Source organism: Miniopterus schreibersii, assembly GCF_964146895.1.
Source record: "Miniopterus schreibersii genome assembly, chromosome: 17".
NCBI classification, from domain to species: Eukaryota; Metazoa; Chordata; class Mammalia; order Chiroptera; family Miniopteridae; genus Miniopterus; species Miniopterus schreibersii.
In genome coordinates this window covers 6,230,215-6,251,897 of record NC_138117.1, presented here as the reverse complement: position 1 = coordinate 6,251,897, position 21,683 = coordinate 6,230,215, and the positions used below count along the sequence as shown (strand labels likewise).

The 21,683-nt window shown below is 35.3% G+C and overlaps 1 protein-coding gene across 1 annotated transcript in view; it reads left to right on the top strand.

Annotated features, from left to right (window-relative positions):
• Positions 1–21,683, top strand: part of RNF19A (ring finger protein 19A, RBR E3 ubiquitin protein ligase) — a 28,948-nt gene extending 7,265 nt beyond the window's left edge. Inside the window, exons 2-10 of the mRNA XM_081116603.1 lie at positions 798–1,565; positions 5,365–5,573; positions 9,984–10,128; positions 10,813–10,975; positions 14,179–14,293; positions 14,805–14,966; positions 17,329–17,542; positions 18,828–18,971; positions 19,502–21,683. Coding sequence (XP_080972729.1) covers positions 892–1,565; positions 5,365–5,573; positions 9,984–10,128; positions 10,813–10,975; positions 14,179–14,293; positions 14,805–14,966; positions 17,329–17,542; positions 18,828–18,971; positions 19,502–20,192 — 2,517 coding nt within the window. The 5' untranslated portion in view covers positions 798–891 and the 3' untranslated portion in view covers positions 20,193–21,683. The remainder of the gene's footprint in view (positions 1–797; positions 1,566–5,364; positions 5,574–9,983; positions 10,129–10,812; positions 10,976–14,178; positions 14,294–14,804; positions 14,967–17,328; positions 17,543–18,827; positions 18,972–19,501) is intronic.

The following is a 21,683-nucleotide window of genomic DNA, read 5'->3' as shown; positions in this document are numbered from 1 at the left end:
CATCTTTTACATAAATCAAGTATCCGTATACATGTGGGATTTTTTATCAGAACTATGTTCTGTTTCATCGGTCTTTGTATTCATCCTTGTGATGTACCACACTGTCTCCTTAATTACTGTAACTTTATAATTAAAGTCATTATATTTGGCAGTATCAGAGCACTCCTCCACACACAGACTATTTTTCTTTAAGATTGTGTAAATTGCACTTAGTCCTTTGTATGTACATGTACATTTATTGTCAATTTTTTTTAAAAACTCCTAAATCAGTGGGGAATCATTGAGGTCTAAGTGTTTATGATAAAAAATTTTGTAGATGATTTTAATAAGTTCAGTTTAAATCTAGAGCCTTTTAAGATTAAAGAATGTCCTCGTTATTTTAGCGTTGGTTTTATATTCTCTTGTAGACTACTCAATAAATTGGCCTTACTTAAAAAAAACACCTAATGGTTAAGAACATACTTGTTTGAAATTTTGTAGTGACTTTGTAAGCTTTTTAAAAACATGCAGACTTCCTGGGCTGCATGGCTCAGTGGTTGAGCATGGATCTATGATCCAGGAGATCGCTGTTCAATTCTCGTCAGGGCACATACCTGGGTTGTGGCTCGATCCCCAGCAGGGGACGTGCAGGAGGCAGCTGATCAATGACTCTCTCATCATTCATGTTTCTATCTCTCTCTCCCTCTTCCTTTCTTTCTATGAAATCAATAAAGACATATTTAAAAAAATAAAATAAAAACATGCAGACTAAGAATATATGTTTAAATGATATTGATGTTTTTTGTTTTGTTTTCCAGAACATCTGTGATTAACAGTCTTCTGTAAATCGAACTCTTCAAGAATTCTTTGAAAGAACCAAGTAGGATTTTTTTACATCATGACTTAATCTGAATGCAAGAACAAGAAATAAGTTTTATCTCTAAATATAATGAAGGGCTGTGTGTAAACACAGACCCTGACTCACTTCTAATGAGCATTTTAGACATGAGTTTACATCGGCAAATGGGTTCAGATCGAGATCTTCAGTCTTCTGCCTCATCAGTGAGCTTGCCTTCAGTCAAAAAAGCACCCAAAAAAAGAAGAATTTCAATAGGCTCTTTGTTTCGGAGGAAGAAGGATAACAAACGTAAATCAAGGGAGCTAAATGGCGGGGTGGATGGGATTGCGAGTATTGAAAGTATACATTCTGAAATGTGTACTGATAAGAACTCCATTTTCTCTACAAATACCTCCTCTGACAATGGATTGACTTCCATCAACAAACAAATTGGAGACTTTATAGAGTGTCCTTTGTGCCTTTTGCGGCATTCTAAAGACAGATTTCCTGAGATAATGACTTGTCATCATAGATCTTGTGTGGATTGCTTACGACAATATCTGAGGATAGAAATTTCTGAAAGTAGAGTTAATATCAGTTGCCCAGAATGTACTGAACGGTTTAATCCCCATGATATTCGCTTGATATTAAGTGATGATGTGTTGATGGAAAAATATGAAGAATTTATGCTTAGACGGTGGCTTGTTGCAGATCCTGATTGTAGGTGGTGTCCAGCTCCAGACTGTGGGTAAGAAGATTTTGTTAGATTTTTCTTGAGTTAATTTTCTTCTCTGAATAAAATAAGAATTATGCTGAATTTTACTCAAAAGAAAAATCTTAACAGATTGGGTAATTCATTCAATAGACAAGTGTATTAAGTGCATACCATATGTCAAGCAGTGTTTGGTGTCAAAGCAAGACGCTTATCTTACTCATTTTGATATTGTCTCTGCGTCACATACTCACTTAACACATTTTTTTCAGAAGAAAAGGCTAAGGGGGTAAAGTGCAAGATCTAGTTGTGGGCAAAATCAATTTTCCTCATCCATTTGGAGAAGCATGTCAAACCAACTGGGAAAGGATTGATTATTCAACATGTAGAATTGTGAAAATTATCTATTTGAAGGGAAAAAATTAGATTTTCACCACACATAACACATTAAAACAAAATCAAAATAGATAACAGAGGTAAGTTACAAATAAAAGGAAAAACACAGAAAACGTAAATGAATATAGCTTATCTACTGCCATATTTATTAAAATCGAACACACATTTACCCTGTAACTTAGATGATCCATTCCCAGTCATATACCTTAGAGAAACTCGTTACTTGTGTGCCAGGAAATATCTAGTTAGGAGACACGTTTAAGAATGTTCATAATAGCACACAAGAGAAACATCACTGTGATAGCGAAACATCAGTTGGTTGCCTTCCATATACACCCTGACTAGGGATCAAACCCAAAACCTAGGTTATGTGCCTTGACCAGGAATCGAACCCGTGACCCTTTGGTGCACAACCAGCTGAGCAGCACTGGCCAGGGCTGGTGTAATTCTTAATAGCATTACCTTTCTTTCTCAAGTATTCCAGTTTAGGTTGTGAATTATGATCACCCTATTGATACTGTTCTTAACTTGTGGGGCAGATATAGGGATATTGGTTTTATTATTTATAAATCCTTTTGCATGTATGATTAAAATTTTAAAAATTTTTATAAACTCCTAGTTTGGGATATTTTTATATTTTACCCCCTTGAGCCACACTGGCCGGGCAATGTTAGGTACATTTAATTCCTTGATATATTATAGAATGTGCCTAACCAGTTATTATTGAGATTGAATGAGATCAACACAGAACACTTACATAGTAAGCACTTAATAATTCTTAGCATTAGAAAAACTGTTAGGCAAACTATCCTTTTACAGTCATCAAAATATACATTCACTGAAATATTTGGTTAGTATTATTAAAGATAATCCTAGATTGAATGGGATGGGAATGTGTAGTTCTAGGGTAGAGCATTTTACTTTTCCATTAAAAAAAAATACAAGTAGCATAAAACAAGATTGATGTACTTTATCTCTAACACTTGAATATGTATGAAATGCTGTGAACTAATTCTCTCCTCCCTACTTTCCCTACTTCTCTTCCTACCACTTTGAATAATTAATATCTGAATATAAATTTTAAATCTAAATGGTATACATTATTGGCATATGTACTGATGTAGAAATGATAGTAACTCATATGATCACATTGTCATAAATCAAGCACAAGTTCAGAGGTACTAGAAATGTCCCTGAAGCAGTCATTTGTTTATTTGGCCTTCTCATGGTCAGGGCCGAAGCTGAAGTTGATTTGGGCTGAATAAACTTCAGTGAATCCCTGTTTTATGTTAGGGAAAACTTAGTTGTAGGGAGATTATGTAAGTTTCATAAAACTATACAGGAATAAGTGGTGGAACTTGAATTTGGACCAAGAAGCCTAAACTTTTCTTCCACCTTAATAAACTGTTACTGACTTAAAAAAAATGGTTGGTCTTAGCATTGTCCCCTGCACACACACAGTTCCCTGTGCTGTCCTTTTCTCTCCTCCCTTCAAGAAAAGGTAGGATAGAGAAGAGGTTTGAAAAGAATGCCCTTTCCTTTTCACTGATACTACTATTTTGAAGGCTGCTTTAGATTATAACTTGATAGAAGAAAAAGTGGAGAGTCTTCGACATTTTTTTCTTTTTATTAAGAGTGCAATGAATAAGCCTTTGGGGAAATCTTAAAACTCAGGGAAATGAAACATTGCTAAGTTACCCCACGTTGATTTAAATTGCCCTTAATTCATTCGTGTTTGAACATATTTATGATAGTGGTAATTATAAAAATGGTCTTTCAGAAGTAAAGTGGAATTTAAGATGTAAAATTTAAGTTTAAAAGGTGAGATAATAAGACAGCAACAGGTCTAAAAATGGAACTTTCTGGCTCTTTACATAATTTTATAGATTATGAAATTTTAATAACTTTAATAAAAATCTCAGTTACAATTATTTAAATGTTATTGCTAATAACAAGAGCAGCCCTGAAAGGTTCCCTGGATTTCCAGGCAAAAGGAAATGGTTGGTATTTATAACTTATATATAGATACCTGTATGTTTACCTTTAAAACCCTAGACATTTTTTAATTGAAAGTTTTATTAAGATAATTGTCAATTCATGTGTAGTTGTAAGAAATATTACCGAGAAATATTTTTGCCCAATGGCACCATTTGGCAAAGCTGTAAAACAGTATCACAACCAGGATATTGGCATTGATAAAACCCACCAATCTTACTCAGATTTCCCCAGTTTTACTTATACTTATTTTGTGTGTGTGTATTTAGTTATATACTATTTTATCACCTGTAGGTTCATGTATTCACCACCATAGTCAAGGTACTAAACAGTTCTATGACAACAAAGATCCTTCATGTTGCTCTTTTATAAACATACTTATCTACCTCTCTCCTTTCCCATCTCCCCACTCCATCCCTAACCTCTGGCAGCCATTAATCTGTTTTCCATTTCTAAAATGTCATCACTTCAAAATGCTATATAAATAGAATTATACAGTATGTAACTTCAGATTAATTTTTTCACTCTAATTCCCGAGATTCATCTTGGGTGTTAAGTGTGCAGTAGTTGATTTCCTTCTGCTCTTGAGTAGTATTCCATGGTGTATATGTAGCACAATTTGTTTAACCATTTACTTCTTGAAGAAGGACATCTGGGCTATTTTCAGTTTGGAGCTCTTACAAATAAAGCTGTTGTAAATATTTGTGTACAGGTTTTTGTGTGAACATAAGTTTTCATTTCTCTGGGATAAATGCCTAGTAGTGCCCAGAATTTATTTTAACTCAGAAATTTTTAAAGTGCCAAAAATATTAAGTCAGATAGTAGGTATTAGGGCTAGTCACAGATCTACTCTCAGTCTTTTATCTGACGCAAAAGAAAAAACCCATCAAACTTTCTGATTGAGAAATTCAAGTGTGTGTACTTTCTTGTAGGAGATTGGCACCAAAGACCACTTTTACCATGCATCTTAGAAGCAAAATATGAGAATTTATGCATAGATACAAGATAATTACCAAATGTATGAATTGGCACAGTTTGTCATTAACTTACAGGTGTAGCTAGTCCATAGTTATTATGGAAAAGTAACAAGTAATTGTAAAACTCAGAAATATATAAAGAAGGAAATTAAAACCCTTTTGGTATATTTCCTTCTGGTCTTTTCTATGTGCACACAGTACTAATTTAATAGAATTTTTATAAAATTCGTACTATATATACAGTTTAGGCTGTGTATATATTTTGGTATCGTACTTAAAATTGAAAGTTAAAAGTTAAGAATGATTTTTAGCCATTTAAATGCCATTTGTGAACTGTTTCCCCCCCCCATTTTTATATTGATGAGAAAACTTTTTTAGGAATAGCATTTAAGTTGGATAATATTTTTCCTTAATGAATATCTCTTGTCTTATGTCACATTTTAAATTGTTTTTCTTGTTCTTTCAAGATATGCTGTGATAGCATTTGGATGTGCTAGCTGTCCAAAATTAACTTGTGGGCGAGAAGGCTGTGGAACAGAGTTTTGCTACCACTGTAAACAGATTTGGCACCCCAATCAGACCTGTGATGCTGCTCGACAAGAGAGAGCCCAGAGTTTACGTCTGAGAACCATACGTTCTTCATCCATTAGTTATAGTCAGGAGTCTGGAGCAGCAGGTACTTATGTCTAACTTTTTCGATAAAATAACTGACACGTACAGAACACTAGTTATTTTAAGTAAAATACAATATTTCTGTTATCACCTGTTGTCCTTTTATTTTTCAAAAGTACTTTCATGTGTTAGCATTTCTGTTCCAGAAGCACTCATTCTTTCCTGTGGAAGGAGGTGGTATTGAGATTGGGAAGATTTTATAACAAAACAAAAAAGGAAAAAAGGAGGTGTTATGATGATTTATGTTAACTTACAGCTAAAGGTGGCCCAAAACTATTGTTTATAAAGGTGTTTTATGCAAAGCTTAGCAAATATTTTTAATAAAATATTAATTTTGAGTATATTATGTGTAGATTATTTCTATTATTAACTATCACAAAGTTACAGATTTAAAAACAGTATTATATTTTGTGAAATACATTTTTTATTTACAGATGTCGCATTCAATTCAGGACCAAGGATTCAAAGGCATATCTTAAGTGGGGATGACACTAGGAACTTTGGGTCTTTGGCCAGCAGTTTAGAAGTTATCTGGGGATCTATTTATATATGAGTAATGTATGCATCTTATTAATATCAAAAATTAAAAACAATTTTTTGAACATATTAATGTTTTTTTAAAATTCCAAAACATTATTTTACATTCATGGAATTTTCATTGTTTATTGGATTTTCAATCATTTTTAGAGAAATTCTTATTTTTCTTACTGATTATAATAGGAAAAAACTTAGAAAATATAGAAATTTATCAAGAAATTAATTTATATTCCTACCAGCAGTGTATTGAGATAGTTATATACTTTGTTACTAAAAAAGTCTTATTCAGCATTTAAAGTTGAATTTAAAATTTAACATTTAAAATTAAATAAACTTTAAATTCAACGTAATACTTTATATAACGTACATGGGTTTTCATGCTTGTTTGCAGATTGACTTGTTTCTATTTCTTTTCCTCAAGATTTGGAGTGGAACTCAAACATTATTAGTAATAATTTGTAGGTATGGGTCCAGAAATAATTCAGAGAAGGGCTGAATATACCTAAACTGTCCCCTGTAGAGTCAGCTGTAGCCATTGAGTGGCCCACTTGGAAATGGTACCCCTCTTGTCTAAGTGGGAATGAGTATTTATTGGTTACAGGACACATAGACATACAGAGTAAGAGAATAGACTCTGGAATTAGACTGTCTGGATTGAAATCCCAGCTTCTCCTCAGTCTCTGTGTGGCCCTGAACAAGTTGCTTGCCTAATCTGTAAAATGAAGATACTAATGATACTTACGTCTGTAAATTTGAAACATTTCCTGGCTATATGAGGTAGGGAAACTTAGGGGGGGGAAACGTAGTCACTTGCTAGAGGTTTACATATGTCTGGATCATCATTAAGGAAAAAAAATGACTTAAGAGATGACTTTTGTTATTAATTTTAAAATAAACTGTGATTCAGTCATCCAGATGAATGTTGGTCTTTCTCACAGTAGTCACCATAAGGGAGTTTATGTTCATTTCAGCAGTGTTATCCTGGAATGCCTTATTGATCATAGCCTATAGGTCCTGATACCTTCACTTAAATTATCTCCTTATTGTCAATTAGACTTCTAAGTATGACCAAAAGTTCCTTTGGAATTAAGACTAGCAACTAGAATATCCTATTAAGTTGAATCACTGGTTTGAGGTGGATTCAAATTCAAAGTAAGATGTAACTATATTTATGATCATGAGACTGATTTTTTTTTTTTTTCAGTATACATAAAGTAGCTTTGAAAGTAATTATGAAAGAAAAACTTTTACAAATGATTTGAGCTAAGTAGTGGCATTGTTGGAATAAATATGGCCTCTCAAGGTGATCATTTAAAAAAACAAAACTTCTGACCTAGCCGGTATGCTCAGTGGTTAGTGCATTGGCCCTCGCACTGAAGGGTCTCGGGTTCGATTTCTGGTCAAGGGCATGAACCTGGGTTGCAGGTTGGATCCCTGGTCCCAGTCAGGGCATGTAAGGGAGGCAACCAGTTGATGTGTGTCTCCTACATTGAAGTGTCTCTCTCTCCCTTCCTCTTTCCTTCCCTCCCTCCCCCCTGCCTCCTTTCTACTCTAAAAACAAAAATCAATGGAAAAAATATCCTTGGGTAAAGATTAAAAAATAATAAACAAGCAACCATCAAACAAAAAATTTTTTTAAAAACTTCATTTGAAATTTTTCCGTTTGTTTAAAAATCTTACCTTGTAGTTCTAAAAATTTAAAGTATGTGTATTTTTACCTATAATGCTCCAAAAATCAAAGCTCTCAGAACAAATGTTTATATGATAGTTTCTTTTGATGTAATCTATAGAAACATTCAAAACTAACTTCTCACTGACTTGTGGAAAGAAAATAATATAGGCATGTACCTCTAAAATGGTTTTATTAATGCCTAATATTCCAGGTATCTTGGTATTTTTTGTCTCCCATTGTCAAGATACACTGAAAAATCTGGCTACACCTTTAATAATAATTGATTGGTATAATAGTAATTAGGTGGCTGTTTCTTTCTAATGGGTCGCCTAGAGATAAATAAGTGTGCTTAATCATAATTTATATTATGATATTTGCGTTTAAACTGTGACAGTATTGCATGTACATGAGACTCTTATAGCTACTAGGGTGTTTATGCACCTTGGAGTTAAAGGAACCACTTTTTTTTTTTTCCCCTTCATAAAAATATATTTAGTTGTCTCCCTATCCCCACCTCTATCCCCTACTACTACCACCTCAAGAGATAACCACCACTGTTAACATTTTATTATAAGTTCTTACAGGTAATGTGGTGGGGGCAGGGGAAGTTTAAAGCTAATTTTGAGAACATAGTGTTTTGTAATCTGTTGGGTTTTTTCTTACTGTAACAATGGCTCATATTTTAATAGTAAATAGAAATATAGTAATCAAAAAAGACAAAAGCTTTGCCAAACACTTTAAATAGAAATAGGAATAGGAAACCTTTTTAAATGTAAAGAACTTGTGGGTTAATTGATGCTTTGGGAATGGGGCATCGTGATCATCTAATCAGTAAAACTGTTTCATTTAGGATATTTGCATTTTGAGAATATTTTGAGAAATATATATATAATGTGCACAGTGAAAATTTTAATACAGACTATGCTCTTTGGATCATTTAAATCATGACTTTGGATACTTTTAATTTTGTTACTCTATTATCATTTGTCTTGATCTGGCTCCATAGAGTTGTCAGTTTGCTCAAAATTGCTTGAATCATTAAAACACTAATTGTGAGCATTGACCAATTCTTAAGTTAAAAAAAGTTTTGGCCCTAAAAGGAACACTAAGAAAACCTGAATTCACTGATAAAGCACAGAAAATAGAGTCTAGCTTAACGCTTACCTTTAAGAAGTTAGAACAGATACTTGAATTCAGTGGCTAGCACTATACAGATGTTTAACTATGTGTAGTTAGAAAATAGAGCTGGCTACTACTAACAGTGAAATATTACTGGTTGCTATTTAAATAGATGCTAAAGTTTAAAATAGTTGTATAATTCGAGATACTCTTACTGTGTGTCAGTGATTCCTAAAGTTAGGCACCCACTTGATTCTAACCTGGCACCTTGGTGTGTCGTAACCATATTACTACACAAGGAGCATACAGCAGCAGCATTTAAATCAATGAAAAGGGCAAAGATACCAAATGAAAAACAGTCTGAGCGTAACCAACAAATGGTGGCTGTAGTTCTGAAACCTTTTCCATTGTTTAAGTATTTATGTATAACTTTTCCTTAACCTCTTACCTTCTCCCCTTTATTCCGATTTCTGATTCTTTGCAAGGTCCATCTGTGTGAACTAAAATATAAGAAAAAGACTGTTTTTCTAAAGACGTATTATTTTTACAGTGCTTATAGTTGATGTTACTCAGAAAAGTAAACTCTTAGTGCTTTATATATAGTACTGCTTCAGATTAATATCAAATTGTCACCTATTAGTGTTCATTCTCTAAAGGAATAGTATCTAGAATATCTAACATTTTAATTAAGTGGATATGGTTGGGAAAGTTGTAGACATAAGTATCACTCAAGAGTAGACTACGCTGTGGGGTAGGGGAAAGATAAAATTTATGTAGTTCATAGTTTGCCTAAGGCTGTCCTTAGTTTTCCTCTCTCTTTTTATCATTTTGTTATTCTTTGTTCTTATTGTACTGCTTCTGTGTTTGAAAATGTTTACAGTTTGAAATTTTAATATAAAATATGTTCCTTTTCTCAGAAGGGAAGAAAAAATACTTTACATACTAAAAATAGTGGGCTAAAGCCATGAGTTAACAAACTATACATAATAAGATATTTTTTGGCAGTGCTACAGTTGATTATTCAATAGAAATTATTTTTTTAGACCAATTTTGTATACTAAGCGCGTCTATTTATTTTCCGAATAGCCGATGATATAAAGCCATGTCCACGATGTGCTGCTTACATAATAAAGATGAATGATGGGAGCTGTAATCACATGACATGTGCTGTCTGTGGTTGTGAGTTTTGTTGGTTGTGTATGAAAGAAATCTCAGATTTACATTATCTAAGGTAAGTATATAGAAGAAGCTATTTCTATCAATATAATTTTACATTATAAGACAGAAGGACTTTTTTTTTTTTAAGTGTTCTAAGCATTTTTAAACTTGGGATTTATGAGATACTTAAAGGGCTCTTTTTTATTCTAGTCACATAAATTTAAAAGAAACCAAACTATTATGTTAGTCATTTGGGATTAATAACTAGTCAAAAACAGGAAACATACTTCTTTCTCTCTCTTTTTTTTTTTTTGTTAAACTAGAAAGCTAGTATTTAATACCCCATGTAATTATTGCTAGGTCATAAATATTTCCATTTAATTTTCATGTATAAATTTCCTCATTTGGGCCGAATATGAGTTTATGATATAATCAGATAACTTTATACCCAAAACAGGGATAAAATAAACATGTTTTGCATTAATAGACTCTTCAGACATTAACCTGAGGTTTTGAGGCTAATGGAGGTCTAGGGATAGATATTTAAACTGAATCCCATTTATTAATATCTTTTTAATATAATTTATGGTGGTTCTTGCCATGATTTTTTGACTTTTAATAAACTCAATTGAAAGAAAGGGAAAATCTCATTTTTAAGTTTGAGAAGTCTTTTATAGTTATTGCATTATTATGTTCTCGTAATTTGTTGTCGTGATGTTTTGCAGCTGTTACTTAACATTACAGTTTTTTCCATTAGTCCATCAGGGTGTACTTTTTGGGGGAAGAAACCCTGGAGCCGAAAGAAAAAAATATTGTGGCAGCTGGGAACACTCGTTGGTGCTCCTGTAGGAATTGCTTTAATAGCTGGCATTGCCATCCCTGCAATGATTATCGGCATTCCTGTATATGTGGGCCGCAAGGTAAATGCGTAATTCCTTCGTAGTTCATTATCTTATTCTGAATCACTAGGCTTAAGGTTGATGATTTTTGCTTTGTTTTTTATTTTTGTTTTGAATGACTAAGGTTATTTTTAGTATCTTCAGTATAAAACAATTATTTTTCATAAGGTAATAAATTTTTAGTCTTTTACAAGCTCGTGTGGATGCATAAAAAGTAGAATTGCTTTATCATTACCTGAATCTGGAAACTCCAAGTGCATTTGCATTGTAAACCGACTTTTAGTATAAAGTACTAATGAACACACACCTGACATTTTTCTCATGGGTATATCCTTGTGTAGTCAGGTCTATAAAAAGTTAAAATAGCTAAATAACACATGCTCTCCAGCAAAGGATAATAAGCCAGTTTTTTAATTATTTTCAACTTCAGTTCAAGGCTTTTTCTCCCCATTTGCTGCTACTAATAAATACGCTTTTTGTAGAGTGTTAATTTTTCAAAAGTCAAAACACCAATACTTACCACTTGTTATGAGTGATGAATTAAACTTGATTAGCTAAGCAAATAATTCTTTTTTGAAAGCTTAAAGGGGTAATTTATGAAGTGGCGAAGAAGTCTGCAGCTATCTAAATTAATAAAATCTCAGAGTTGAGAAGGAACTTTAGAAATTATCTAATCCTAAACAGAACAAAATAAGGATTTTTAAAAAGGGGCCTGGGAGAGACTAGCATTTGTTGAGTCCTTACTGTGTGGTAGGTGTTTTATGTACTTCAACTCATTTTAACCTCACAGCAATTTATGTGTTAGAATATTGAGGTTTAAGAAAGTTTATGTAATTTATCTTGAGTCACACTGAAAGAAGCAGAACTGGGATTTAAACCCAGATGCGTAAATTCTATGTGTAAGGTCCCTGATAAATTTCAGTCTGGCCATTTGGGTGCCTTGGTGATGGGGAAACCACCAGCTCATGAGGCAGCCCATTCTGTTGCCAGGTGGCTATAATTGTTAGAACATTCTTAGGAAACAGGATCTGTTTCTCTTTAAATTGTTTCATTTAATTCTAGTTCTGACTGTTGGGACCAAACTCAAGGCAAGGCTGGGCCTCTTCCATATAACAGCCAATTTTTTTATATTAAACATATATTACTTTAATAACCAGAAAAATAATAACAATACATACTATTTTTAATTAGCTTTGGGTCAAAGGGGAAACATATTTATGAGCCAAATGTCTATTTTAGAAGTTTGATTTAACTTAAATTGTCCCATAGTAGCTGATTGTAATAATTTTTTTTTTATGTAGTTACACAAAGCAAGGTTTTGCTGAAAACAAAACTGTTTATTTGATACTTTGAAGCAGAAGGGAAATAGAGACTGTCGTACTGCACACATCTACAAATAATTTATAGAGGAGAGATTATTTACCTCATTGTCCAAGTCTGAGGTGCAGTTACAAGTCCTTTTTTCAAACATGTACTCAAAGGGTTGCAAGGTGATGAATTAGTTTCCCAGTGAAACAATGTTCTCTGGTGTTCAGGGACACAAACCAGCCCAGGAAAACCTATTAAGGTGATAAAGTACCTAAAAGCTGAGCCTTTATAAATGTGGCACAAAATAGTAAAACAAAAAATTAATTTGGACCAGAACTAGCGGCATGGTATGATCACTGTAATTGAACATTGATGCTTGAGGATGCGACATTTTCTGGGAGCCTCCTTTCCCCTGGCAGCCTGCCTTTCCGCGTCTGCTCTGTCAGACCAGTTTTTAGCTTTGGCTTTTCCCTGCCTCAGTCTGAGTTTTGCAGGAATAGGAGTGAGGAGGAGCAGGAGTTAGCTGCAGAACTGAAGGACGCTGAAAGGTACCTGGGAAGGTCTGCAGTCTCTGTGTACAGGGACTGTTCAGGAAAATGTAGAGACCCCTTCCCTGGGAACGTAGTCAGTGCTGGGGAATAGGATTCTGACTAGGAAATGTAAATATTCTTTGTCCTTTGCATGCTTTGCCCACCTCCCCACCCAGCTTTATCACTGTTTAATATAACTTATGAGACTCATTGTACTTGTAGAGCCTTTAAAATAACCACATAATAGATTTTTTAAAGCTTCATCTGTAACGTTGTTTAGAAGTCAGATTTTATTTTAGAGACTACCTGTACACTTTTGAGGCTGTTTTGAATCTCTTGAAACAAGAGAAAATGTACTTTATTAGCTTTAGCCCTTGTAAACCATGAGAATAAAGATACTGAGCTATTTCCTGAAGTACATATACTATCTCACAAGCCACTTCCATAGTGATATTAAATTCTGTTTATTAATACCTGTACAGTACAAAGATGCTAAGTAGATCCAACACCTGTGTTCTGACAGCATAGTTTAATTGTCTTTTTTTCTCTCTCTACCCTTTACTTTGAGCTATAAATGAAAACCCAGGACCCTGAGTCATTTGGTAATATTTTTCTTCATAAAAAGGGATCTGAGGAAAAATTGATTCTATTTAGTGATGTTTGCTTATTAGTGCTGCTTTTTAAGGTCAATTTTAAAAAAGACTGTTATTATTATTATTATTTTAAGAATTTTATTATTTAGAGATGCTTAATTTTTAAATACATCTTTACTGATTTTAGAGAGAGGAAGGGAGAGGGAGAGAGAAATAGAAACATCAATGATGAGTCATTGATCAGCTGCCTCCTGCATGCCACGCACTGGGGCTCAAGCCCAAAACCCGGGCATGTGCCCTGACCAGGAATCAAACCTTGGTCTCCTGGATCATAGTCGATGCTCAGCCTCTGAGCCACGCCGGCTGAGCTAGGGATGCTTGTTTAGAAGGAAACCTGTGGAATGCTAAATTTCTTAGAAGTAATCCTGTTAGTCAAACATCCAACTCATAGCTATGTTAGAAATAATACTTTTTAATTTCTTCTTTGCTCAAAACATGGTTGTACTGTTCTTGAATAAAATTGTAAAGACTGCTTTTACTTAAGACTGTTTAAAAGTAAACACAAAGTATAAAATCTATCAAATCACTCTTATGTAAGCAAATTAATAAGGAGCAAGTTATGTGTAAGAATATGGTCTAAGAAAAATAATTTTACCTTGAATTGGGACACTTAACTATGATTGCAAGAGATAGCATTTTAAACTTCTAGCAAATGTAGATCTATTTCATTTAAATATGTATGTAATGTATTTTCTCTTTAATCTCCCACCCCCGTATTTATTTTTAATTCAAGATTCACAATCGATATGAAGGCAAAGACATTTCAAAGCACAAACGGAATTTGGCTATAGCAGGTGGTGTAACATTGTCCGTAATCGTATCTCCAGTTGTAGCTGCAGTAACTGTAGGTAAGAAAATGCTTAAAAATACTAATGACCTCAGATTTTATAAAATTAAAGTTTTGTGGAAGGATGTTAAAAACCAAAACATTATATTGTTGAATTTAAAAGAAGTTAGTTTTTTATTTATATTGAGACAGTGTAAGCTGAACCTACCGAGAGCCTCTCATTTATTAACTATGTTTGTTGGTTAAGGTATTATAGACTCAAGAGTCAAGCCTTGGGATACTTGGTAAATTACTAATGGCAGGTACCGCTTCCTCACTCCCTCCAAATACAGTGTAGAACCCTGGCACTTGAAAAGGTGTACATCTCTTTGTTTTTTCCTCATGTGTGTCACCTGAAATGCTAGAACCTTTGAATTTGCTGTGTTCCTCAACAGCTGGGTAAATGCACTTTGGGCAAGGATTGCAGACCCTAGTACTTTCCTCCTGTACACCGTCTCGAAAAGACTTTCTGAAACTCAGCGTTTCTGTGATTTAGTTTTTGCTTCATAATAACTAATATAATTCCTCTTTAGGTATTGGTGTTCCCATCATGTTAGCTTATGTCTACGGCGTTGTTCCAATTTCTCTCTGTCGAAGTGGAGGTTGTGGGGTCTCAGCAGGCAATGGAAAAGGAGTCAGAATTGAATTTGATGATGAAAATGATATAAATGTCGGTGGCAATAACACAGCTGTAGGTAAGTCCTTTAAGGAAAGGAAATTAATGTACTTACTAATAATTTAAGTAGGGGGAGACTGTAGACAACATGCAAGTCAGAATTCCCATTACCCTCCCTTCCCTAGGCCTAGTAGTGTCCATCTAGAAGTACATCATGAAATGAACTGCCAGAGAAAGGTGAGTGGATGAAGGAAGGTGGAATAGCTCTGGATACCTAACCTCTAGTGGAAATAAAATGTTGTAGATATCTTAGAATTTTAATCTTAAATTTTGCCTAAAACATTGCAAATCATTAAGAAGGGTATGAAGAGTAATACAGTTTTCATAAAAGAAGAAATACAGACAGCAGATGAGTATCAACCTATTGTTATTCAACAAACTGTGAATTAGAAGGCCCTTGTGGACTGCCAGTAGGAGCATCAGTTAATGACCCTTAAAGCAGGTGCACATTTTATATTCTAGCAGCTCTCGGTGGAGAAATTTGTTTTAGGGGAATGACCAGACAAACATGCAGAGACAGCGGCCACTTTCTCACCTCCCACTCTCTCGATCTCACTCCGACCAGATTTTAGCCCCTCCCACTCCAGAATTTGATCTCTGCCACTCCACCAAAGCAGAGTCACCACTGGCCTCCATGTGACCAAGGATAGTGGTCAGCTCCTGGTTTTCATCTTGACATAAGATTACACCTCACTTGGGAGACTGTGCCCTCCTTTTCAAAACATTTTTACTTGTCTTCGAAAACCCTTTATCTCATCATATCTTAGCCGCCTTTGCTGGTTCAGTTTTCTCTCCCAACCTCTAAATTTTGGAGTTTCCCAAGACTCGGTTCTCAGACTTCTTTATCCACACTCACTCCCTAGGCATTCTCTTTTAAATAATATGTAGACCGACTGCTCTTAAACTTATGTCTAGGCTAGATCTTGTACATCTCACTCTTCTTTAATCTGCACTTGAATGTTTAATGAGAATTTTAAACTTAAATTGTCTATAATGAAACTCTTTCCTTTAAACCTGTTCGTTCCATTGCCCTCACCTCATTAAGTGGCTTCTCCATTCTTGCTGTTGCTTGGGCTGAAAACTTTCACTTATGATGACTTTTCCCTCCTTACACTGCATCTGATCCGTCAGCAAATTCTGCTACTTCAGTATTGAGCCATAATCCAACCATTCTCACCCTCTCCATTGCTATTCTGTTTGACTAAGCTACTATCCTGTTTCCTGGACTATCGTAATAGCCTCTTAACTGATCCATCAGCTTCTCAGTTTCCACTTAACTATTCCGCAATGCAGTCATAGTGATACTTCTAAAACATAACTCAGATCACGTCTTTCTTATGCTCAGTACGGTTATGCTAACTCCACTGGGAGGAAAAAAATCCCAGGACCTTACTGTGACCCAGAAGACCCCATGGGCTCCGTCCCGGGCTATCGCTCTGAACTCACCTTTCCAGTCTCCTTTTCATACCAGTGCCCTTGATGTTTTCTAGGGCATCCAGCACACTTCCACTTCTAGGCTTTAAAACTTGCAGCTGCCATTTCCTGGCCTACTTGTCCCAAAGACAGTTTTGTGACTCCTTCACTTTCTTTGGGTCTCTCCAAGTGTTACTTGATCAGAGAGGCCTTCTCTGATCACACCATATACAGTAGCACACAGGCATGCACATACACACCTCATCACTCTTGCTGCCTTTTGTTCACTCCCCTTTACTTGGCTTTATTTTTTCTCGTAGCATTTATAATTATATAATTTTATTTATTGCTTTCCCCAACTACTAGACTATAAAATTCTTAAGGGCAGAATGTTTGTCTCTTTGATATCCACTATGTCCCCAGTGCTTAGAACAGTGCTGGGTATGTGTAATAAGAACCCAGATTGGAGCAAATAAATGAATCCTTCAATACAAAGTATGTGAAAAGTACTTTAAGATTGGAATGTAGTGGTATCTGATCTCGTAATACCTTGTAGACAATTGGAACCATGGACTATATCTAGAAATCAACTTTGGCCCTTCTTACTGATCTAGAGAATAGTAAATTCATTATATGACACCCTTATTGAAAACTGCTACATAATTTTCCTCCAAAGTCAGCTAAATTTTTCAGCAGTCAGGTTTTTTATAGAATTCCTAAATCATCTGGATTTTTAAAAAAAAGTGACCATCTAAAACTGAGGGCCAGTCCTTAATTCAGCTTTACTCTCTGAGATATTTCCCTTTACTCTTACCCATAGTTATGTATCCATACCTCAGACATTTTTTTTCTATTCCTGTGTATGTTTTATAATTTATATGATAAAATGCCCTATCTGAAATCCTGGAAGAATTTAAGAAGAGGGACATTAATAATGATACTTAGTTCTTTGAAATATTTGCATTTAGACACAACTTCAGTAGCAGAAGCAAGACACAACCCCAGTATAGGGGAGGGAAGTGTTGGTGGCCTGACTGGCAGTCTGAGTGCAAGTGGAAGCCACATGGATCGAATAGGAGCCATTCGAGACAACCTGAGCGAAACCGCCAGCACCATGGCACTCGCTGGCGCCAGTATCACAGGGAGCCTGTCGGGAAGTGCCATGGTGAACTGCTTCAACAGGTAAGAAAGGGTTTTTGTTCTGCTGTCTGCTTGCCTTCTGTTAACGACAGATTATTTGTTGAGAAGGTTGAACATGATTACATATTGCTCTACTGTGTCAGGGTTGAAAAAAGTAATGTTAAAACAATGAGATTATTGCCCAGCAGACGTGGCTCGGCGGTTGAGCTGACCCAGGAGCCAGGAGACTGCCCGGGCTGCGGGCTTGATCCCTGGTGCAGGGCATGCAGGAGGCAGCTGATCAATGACTCGTTTTCATCATTGATGTTTCTCTCTCCCTCTCCCTCTCTCTGAAATCAATCAAACTTTTTTTAATGAAATTATTGGTAAACAGTGAATGAGATTTCTACTTGTTTGGATTTTATGTGACAATATACCTATGATGAGGTAAAAGCCAAGTCTAAGACAAATTTTGACCTTTTTTTTCACTACATTTGTCAGATTTTACTTTTGAATCAGTGCTTGAGCTTGGGCCTTCCCTCTGGAGGTGGCAGCAGCTGGATGTTAGGAAATGAGACACTGGTTGAGTGCTGGGGAGCGGTAGAGTCAGGGTATCTGGGGATGCTTGAACCGAGGCCAAGGTCATCTTGAGTCCTTTCATTTAATGGTTATTTCATTCTCACCAAGTCTTTTACCAGCAGCCATATAGATAAGTAGGACAGATTAAAGCATTTATATCTTCCCTTGTTTCTTCTTTATTCACTATTCTTTATCTTTGTTTATTAGCTTTTTTTAATATGGGGAGAGTACATGAATTAAAAGACAAATTGGTCATACTTATTTTTAGGTAGTTTGCTTTTAAACACAAACTCAAGTTACAGTGATCTATATTATGTCTTTTTTAAAGACTCGGGTGTTAAATTTATAGAACTATTTTTAATATATAGATGCCCAGGATTTTTTGATTCACTGATCTGTTATGAAGAATGGTTTTTAATGTATTTGGATTTTGTGTTTTGCACTGAACATGCCAAGCAAAGTGCCACATCCTGAGTGAAAATAATAGAGCATATTTCAGTTAAACCCCTTATGTCTTTGTGTTATCCTGTTGCTGCTTTACTTGACACACAGCTGATTTGCTCATTGCATTGGAATGGCTGGTACTCTTCAGTGCACTGCAGTAGAATCTGAATAATCAAATAAAAAGAAACTTTAAAAATGATGTTTATAGTTGTTTCTAAAATAGCTTATTGTTACAAGGGCTCTTAACTGAATTATTTAAAGATACGTTATAGTAGTGCTGATATTATATGTGTTTTCAGGTTTTATCTGATATTTCCCTTTTAAGGTTGGAAGTACAAGCAGATGTACAGAAAGAGCGGTACAGTCTAAGTGGAGAATCTGGCACAGTCAGCTTGGGAACAGTTAGTGACAATGCCAGCACCAAAGCAATGGCAGGATCTATTCTGAATTCCTACATCCCATTGGACAAGTAAGGACAAGTTGTTATAAAATCAGAAGTATTTTTAAAGTTAATTTTAAAAGAAGAATTCCTATCATTAGGCAGAATAATGGTGAATAATGGTTATCAGCTATTAGGTTCTTTGGCAAAAGAAAAGGGTGAGATGTCCAGAGCAGGCTGATCCACAGAGACAGGAAGCGGGTCCGGGGTCGCGGGCTGGGGCAGTGTGGGAGCGCTGCTCGTGGTTAAGGGTTTCTCTGGGGAGTGATGGAAGCATTTGCAGGCAGGGCAGTGGTGGTGGTTGCACAGACCTGAATGTACTGAAATCGCTGCGTTTATGTAACTGCTTCCGTTTTGTTTTTTCTTTTCATTGAAACAGTATTATAGTCCTTTTATTTCAAAGTTTTTTTAGTAGAACGTATCCTGTGTTCATTCTTTCTGACGGCTTTTATGTAGTCTTTGAATTTTTCACACAGAAACCCATCCCCCTTTGATGTTATCTGAGTAAAAATAGAAAGGAAGTTAGAAATTTATTTGTATTTGTTACTCTTATGTTCCAGAGAAGGCAGCAGTATGGAGGTGCAAGTAGACATTGAGTCGAAGCCATCCAAGTTCAGGCACAACAGTGGAAGCAGCAGTGTGGAGGATGGCAGTGCCCCCCGGAGTCATCCTGGTGGTTCATCCAGTGGCTTGTCTGAGGGTAAATCCAGCGCCACCAAGTGGTCCAAAGAAGCAACAACAGGAAAGAAATCCAAAAGTGGTAAATTGAGGAAAAAGAGTAACATGAAGATAAATGAGACCAGAGAAGACATGGATGCACAGTTGTTGGAACAACAAAGCACGAACTCAAGTGAGTTTGAGGCTCCATCCCTCAGTGACAGTATGCCATCTGTAGCGGATTCCCACTCCAGTCATTTTTCTGAATTTAGTTGTTCTGACCTAGAAAGCATGAAAACTTCTTGTAGTCATGGTTCCAATGAGTATCACGCTCGTTTTGCTACTGTTAACATTCTTCCTGAGGTAGAAAACGACCGTTTGGAAAATTCCCCACATCAGTGTAGTATTTCTGTGCTTACCCAAACTGCTTCATGTTCAGAAGTTCCACAGCTGATTCATATTGCTGAAGAACATAGCAACAGCGGAATAAAGCCCAGTGTTGATTTATATTTTGATGATGCACTAAAAGAAACAAATAACAACCACTCACATCAGACAATGGAATTAAAAGTTGCGATTCAGACTGAAATTTAGGCCTATAAATGCTGCAAAATAATTACCACTGAACAACCTTGTTTGGAGCTGGTTGAACTACACGTGACTACTTTAAGTTTCAGGTTACCAGCAAAAGCCAGGTTACATAATCATAATGCAGATATTTTCTGTGTTCAGCAAAGCGTTGTGTTTCATGTGGATCTTAATTACCAAACTATGAAATGAAGGCTTTAAAAGTGCATTATTGTAAGGACAATAATCCTTCAGAGAAGTATGTTTTGTGCATTTGCCACAAAATATTGCTTGAAGCACATACTTGTGTACTTAGAAATTTGGCTTAATTTATAGTCAATATAAAATACTAATGCAGTTCTACAGCATTCTTATGAAGAAAACTTGAGGCTTGGGGTTAAGTGGTTAGTGACATTTTATTGAAACCACTAAGGGATACTGTTTAAAGAACCTTGCAGGTTACTCTCAGTATATGATACTCTTTGTAACATTTCTATTCATAACTGGGCATAAATTTTTTTTCATATGCAATGTGGATATGTAAAGCTTAATGCAGCCCATTTGCTACCATTTGGATACTTAGACACTCTGACCAAGATTGTGGCAGTTTTTTGCACAACTTTGAAATAGAAATACCTGGCACTCTATATATCTTGTATATTGTTGATATGCCATCATAGAAGAAAAGTATAAAGGCAGGTAATTAAGTATACTGACAGCACCAAATAAGATATAAAAAACTGCAAAACAAAATTCCATTAGTTTATAAGTATTACAAAAAAGTCACCTTTCACTAAGTGGGAGTTTATACCCCATTGATTTTTGGTGCCATTGGTATGGACTGGATTTTAAGGGTCTAGTTAGTTGAAGATTTTTCTGTATTATTTTCCATAATGTCCTCTCTAGCCACCTTGGATTGTGTAGAAAAATACAGGCTAGATAAACATAAATATGATTAATAATAACAATGCTGAAAAAGTATTAGCCTACCAAAGACACACTCAGGCTTCACATAACCTCAAGTTTTTAACACATGCGTATCTTTTCCATTCACGAAATCCAGGTACGGTACAGAGCTTGTACCAAGTACTAAGGAGGGATCCACATACGGCTGGCTTTAGTTTTCTTTGCTTTTGCTTTTGTTTATGGAAGATGTTCAGCTGACATAAACAGAAGTTGGCCAAAATACTGCCTCTACTGTTAAATTTCTGTTTAATTCACTTAAATAAAACAGGTTAACCTCAATGATAGCAGTTAAAATGTTCCATCTTATGTGTTTCTTTTAAGTATTACCATTATGGTGCTACTGAGCATTTTCTTTTGATAAAAAGAAAAATGCCGTGGGCTGCAGTCTTCTTACATCACTTTTTCTCACAGGTCCATTAATATGCTTATAACACTAGCGCCAGTTATTTTATTTGATGATGCTTATTATGGTATTTGTATATTTGTTTGCATTCCAATTTTGTTCAATAGTGTGTAAACTGCATACATGAAATAAATGTAAATACTGATGTA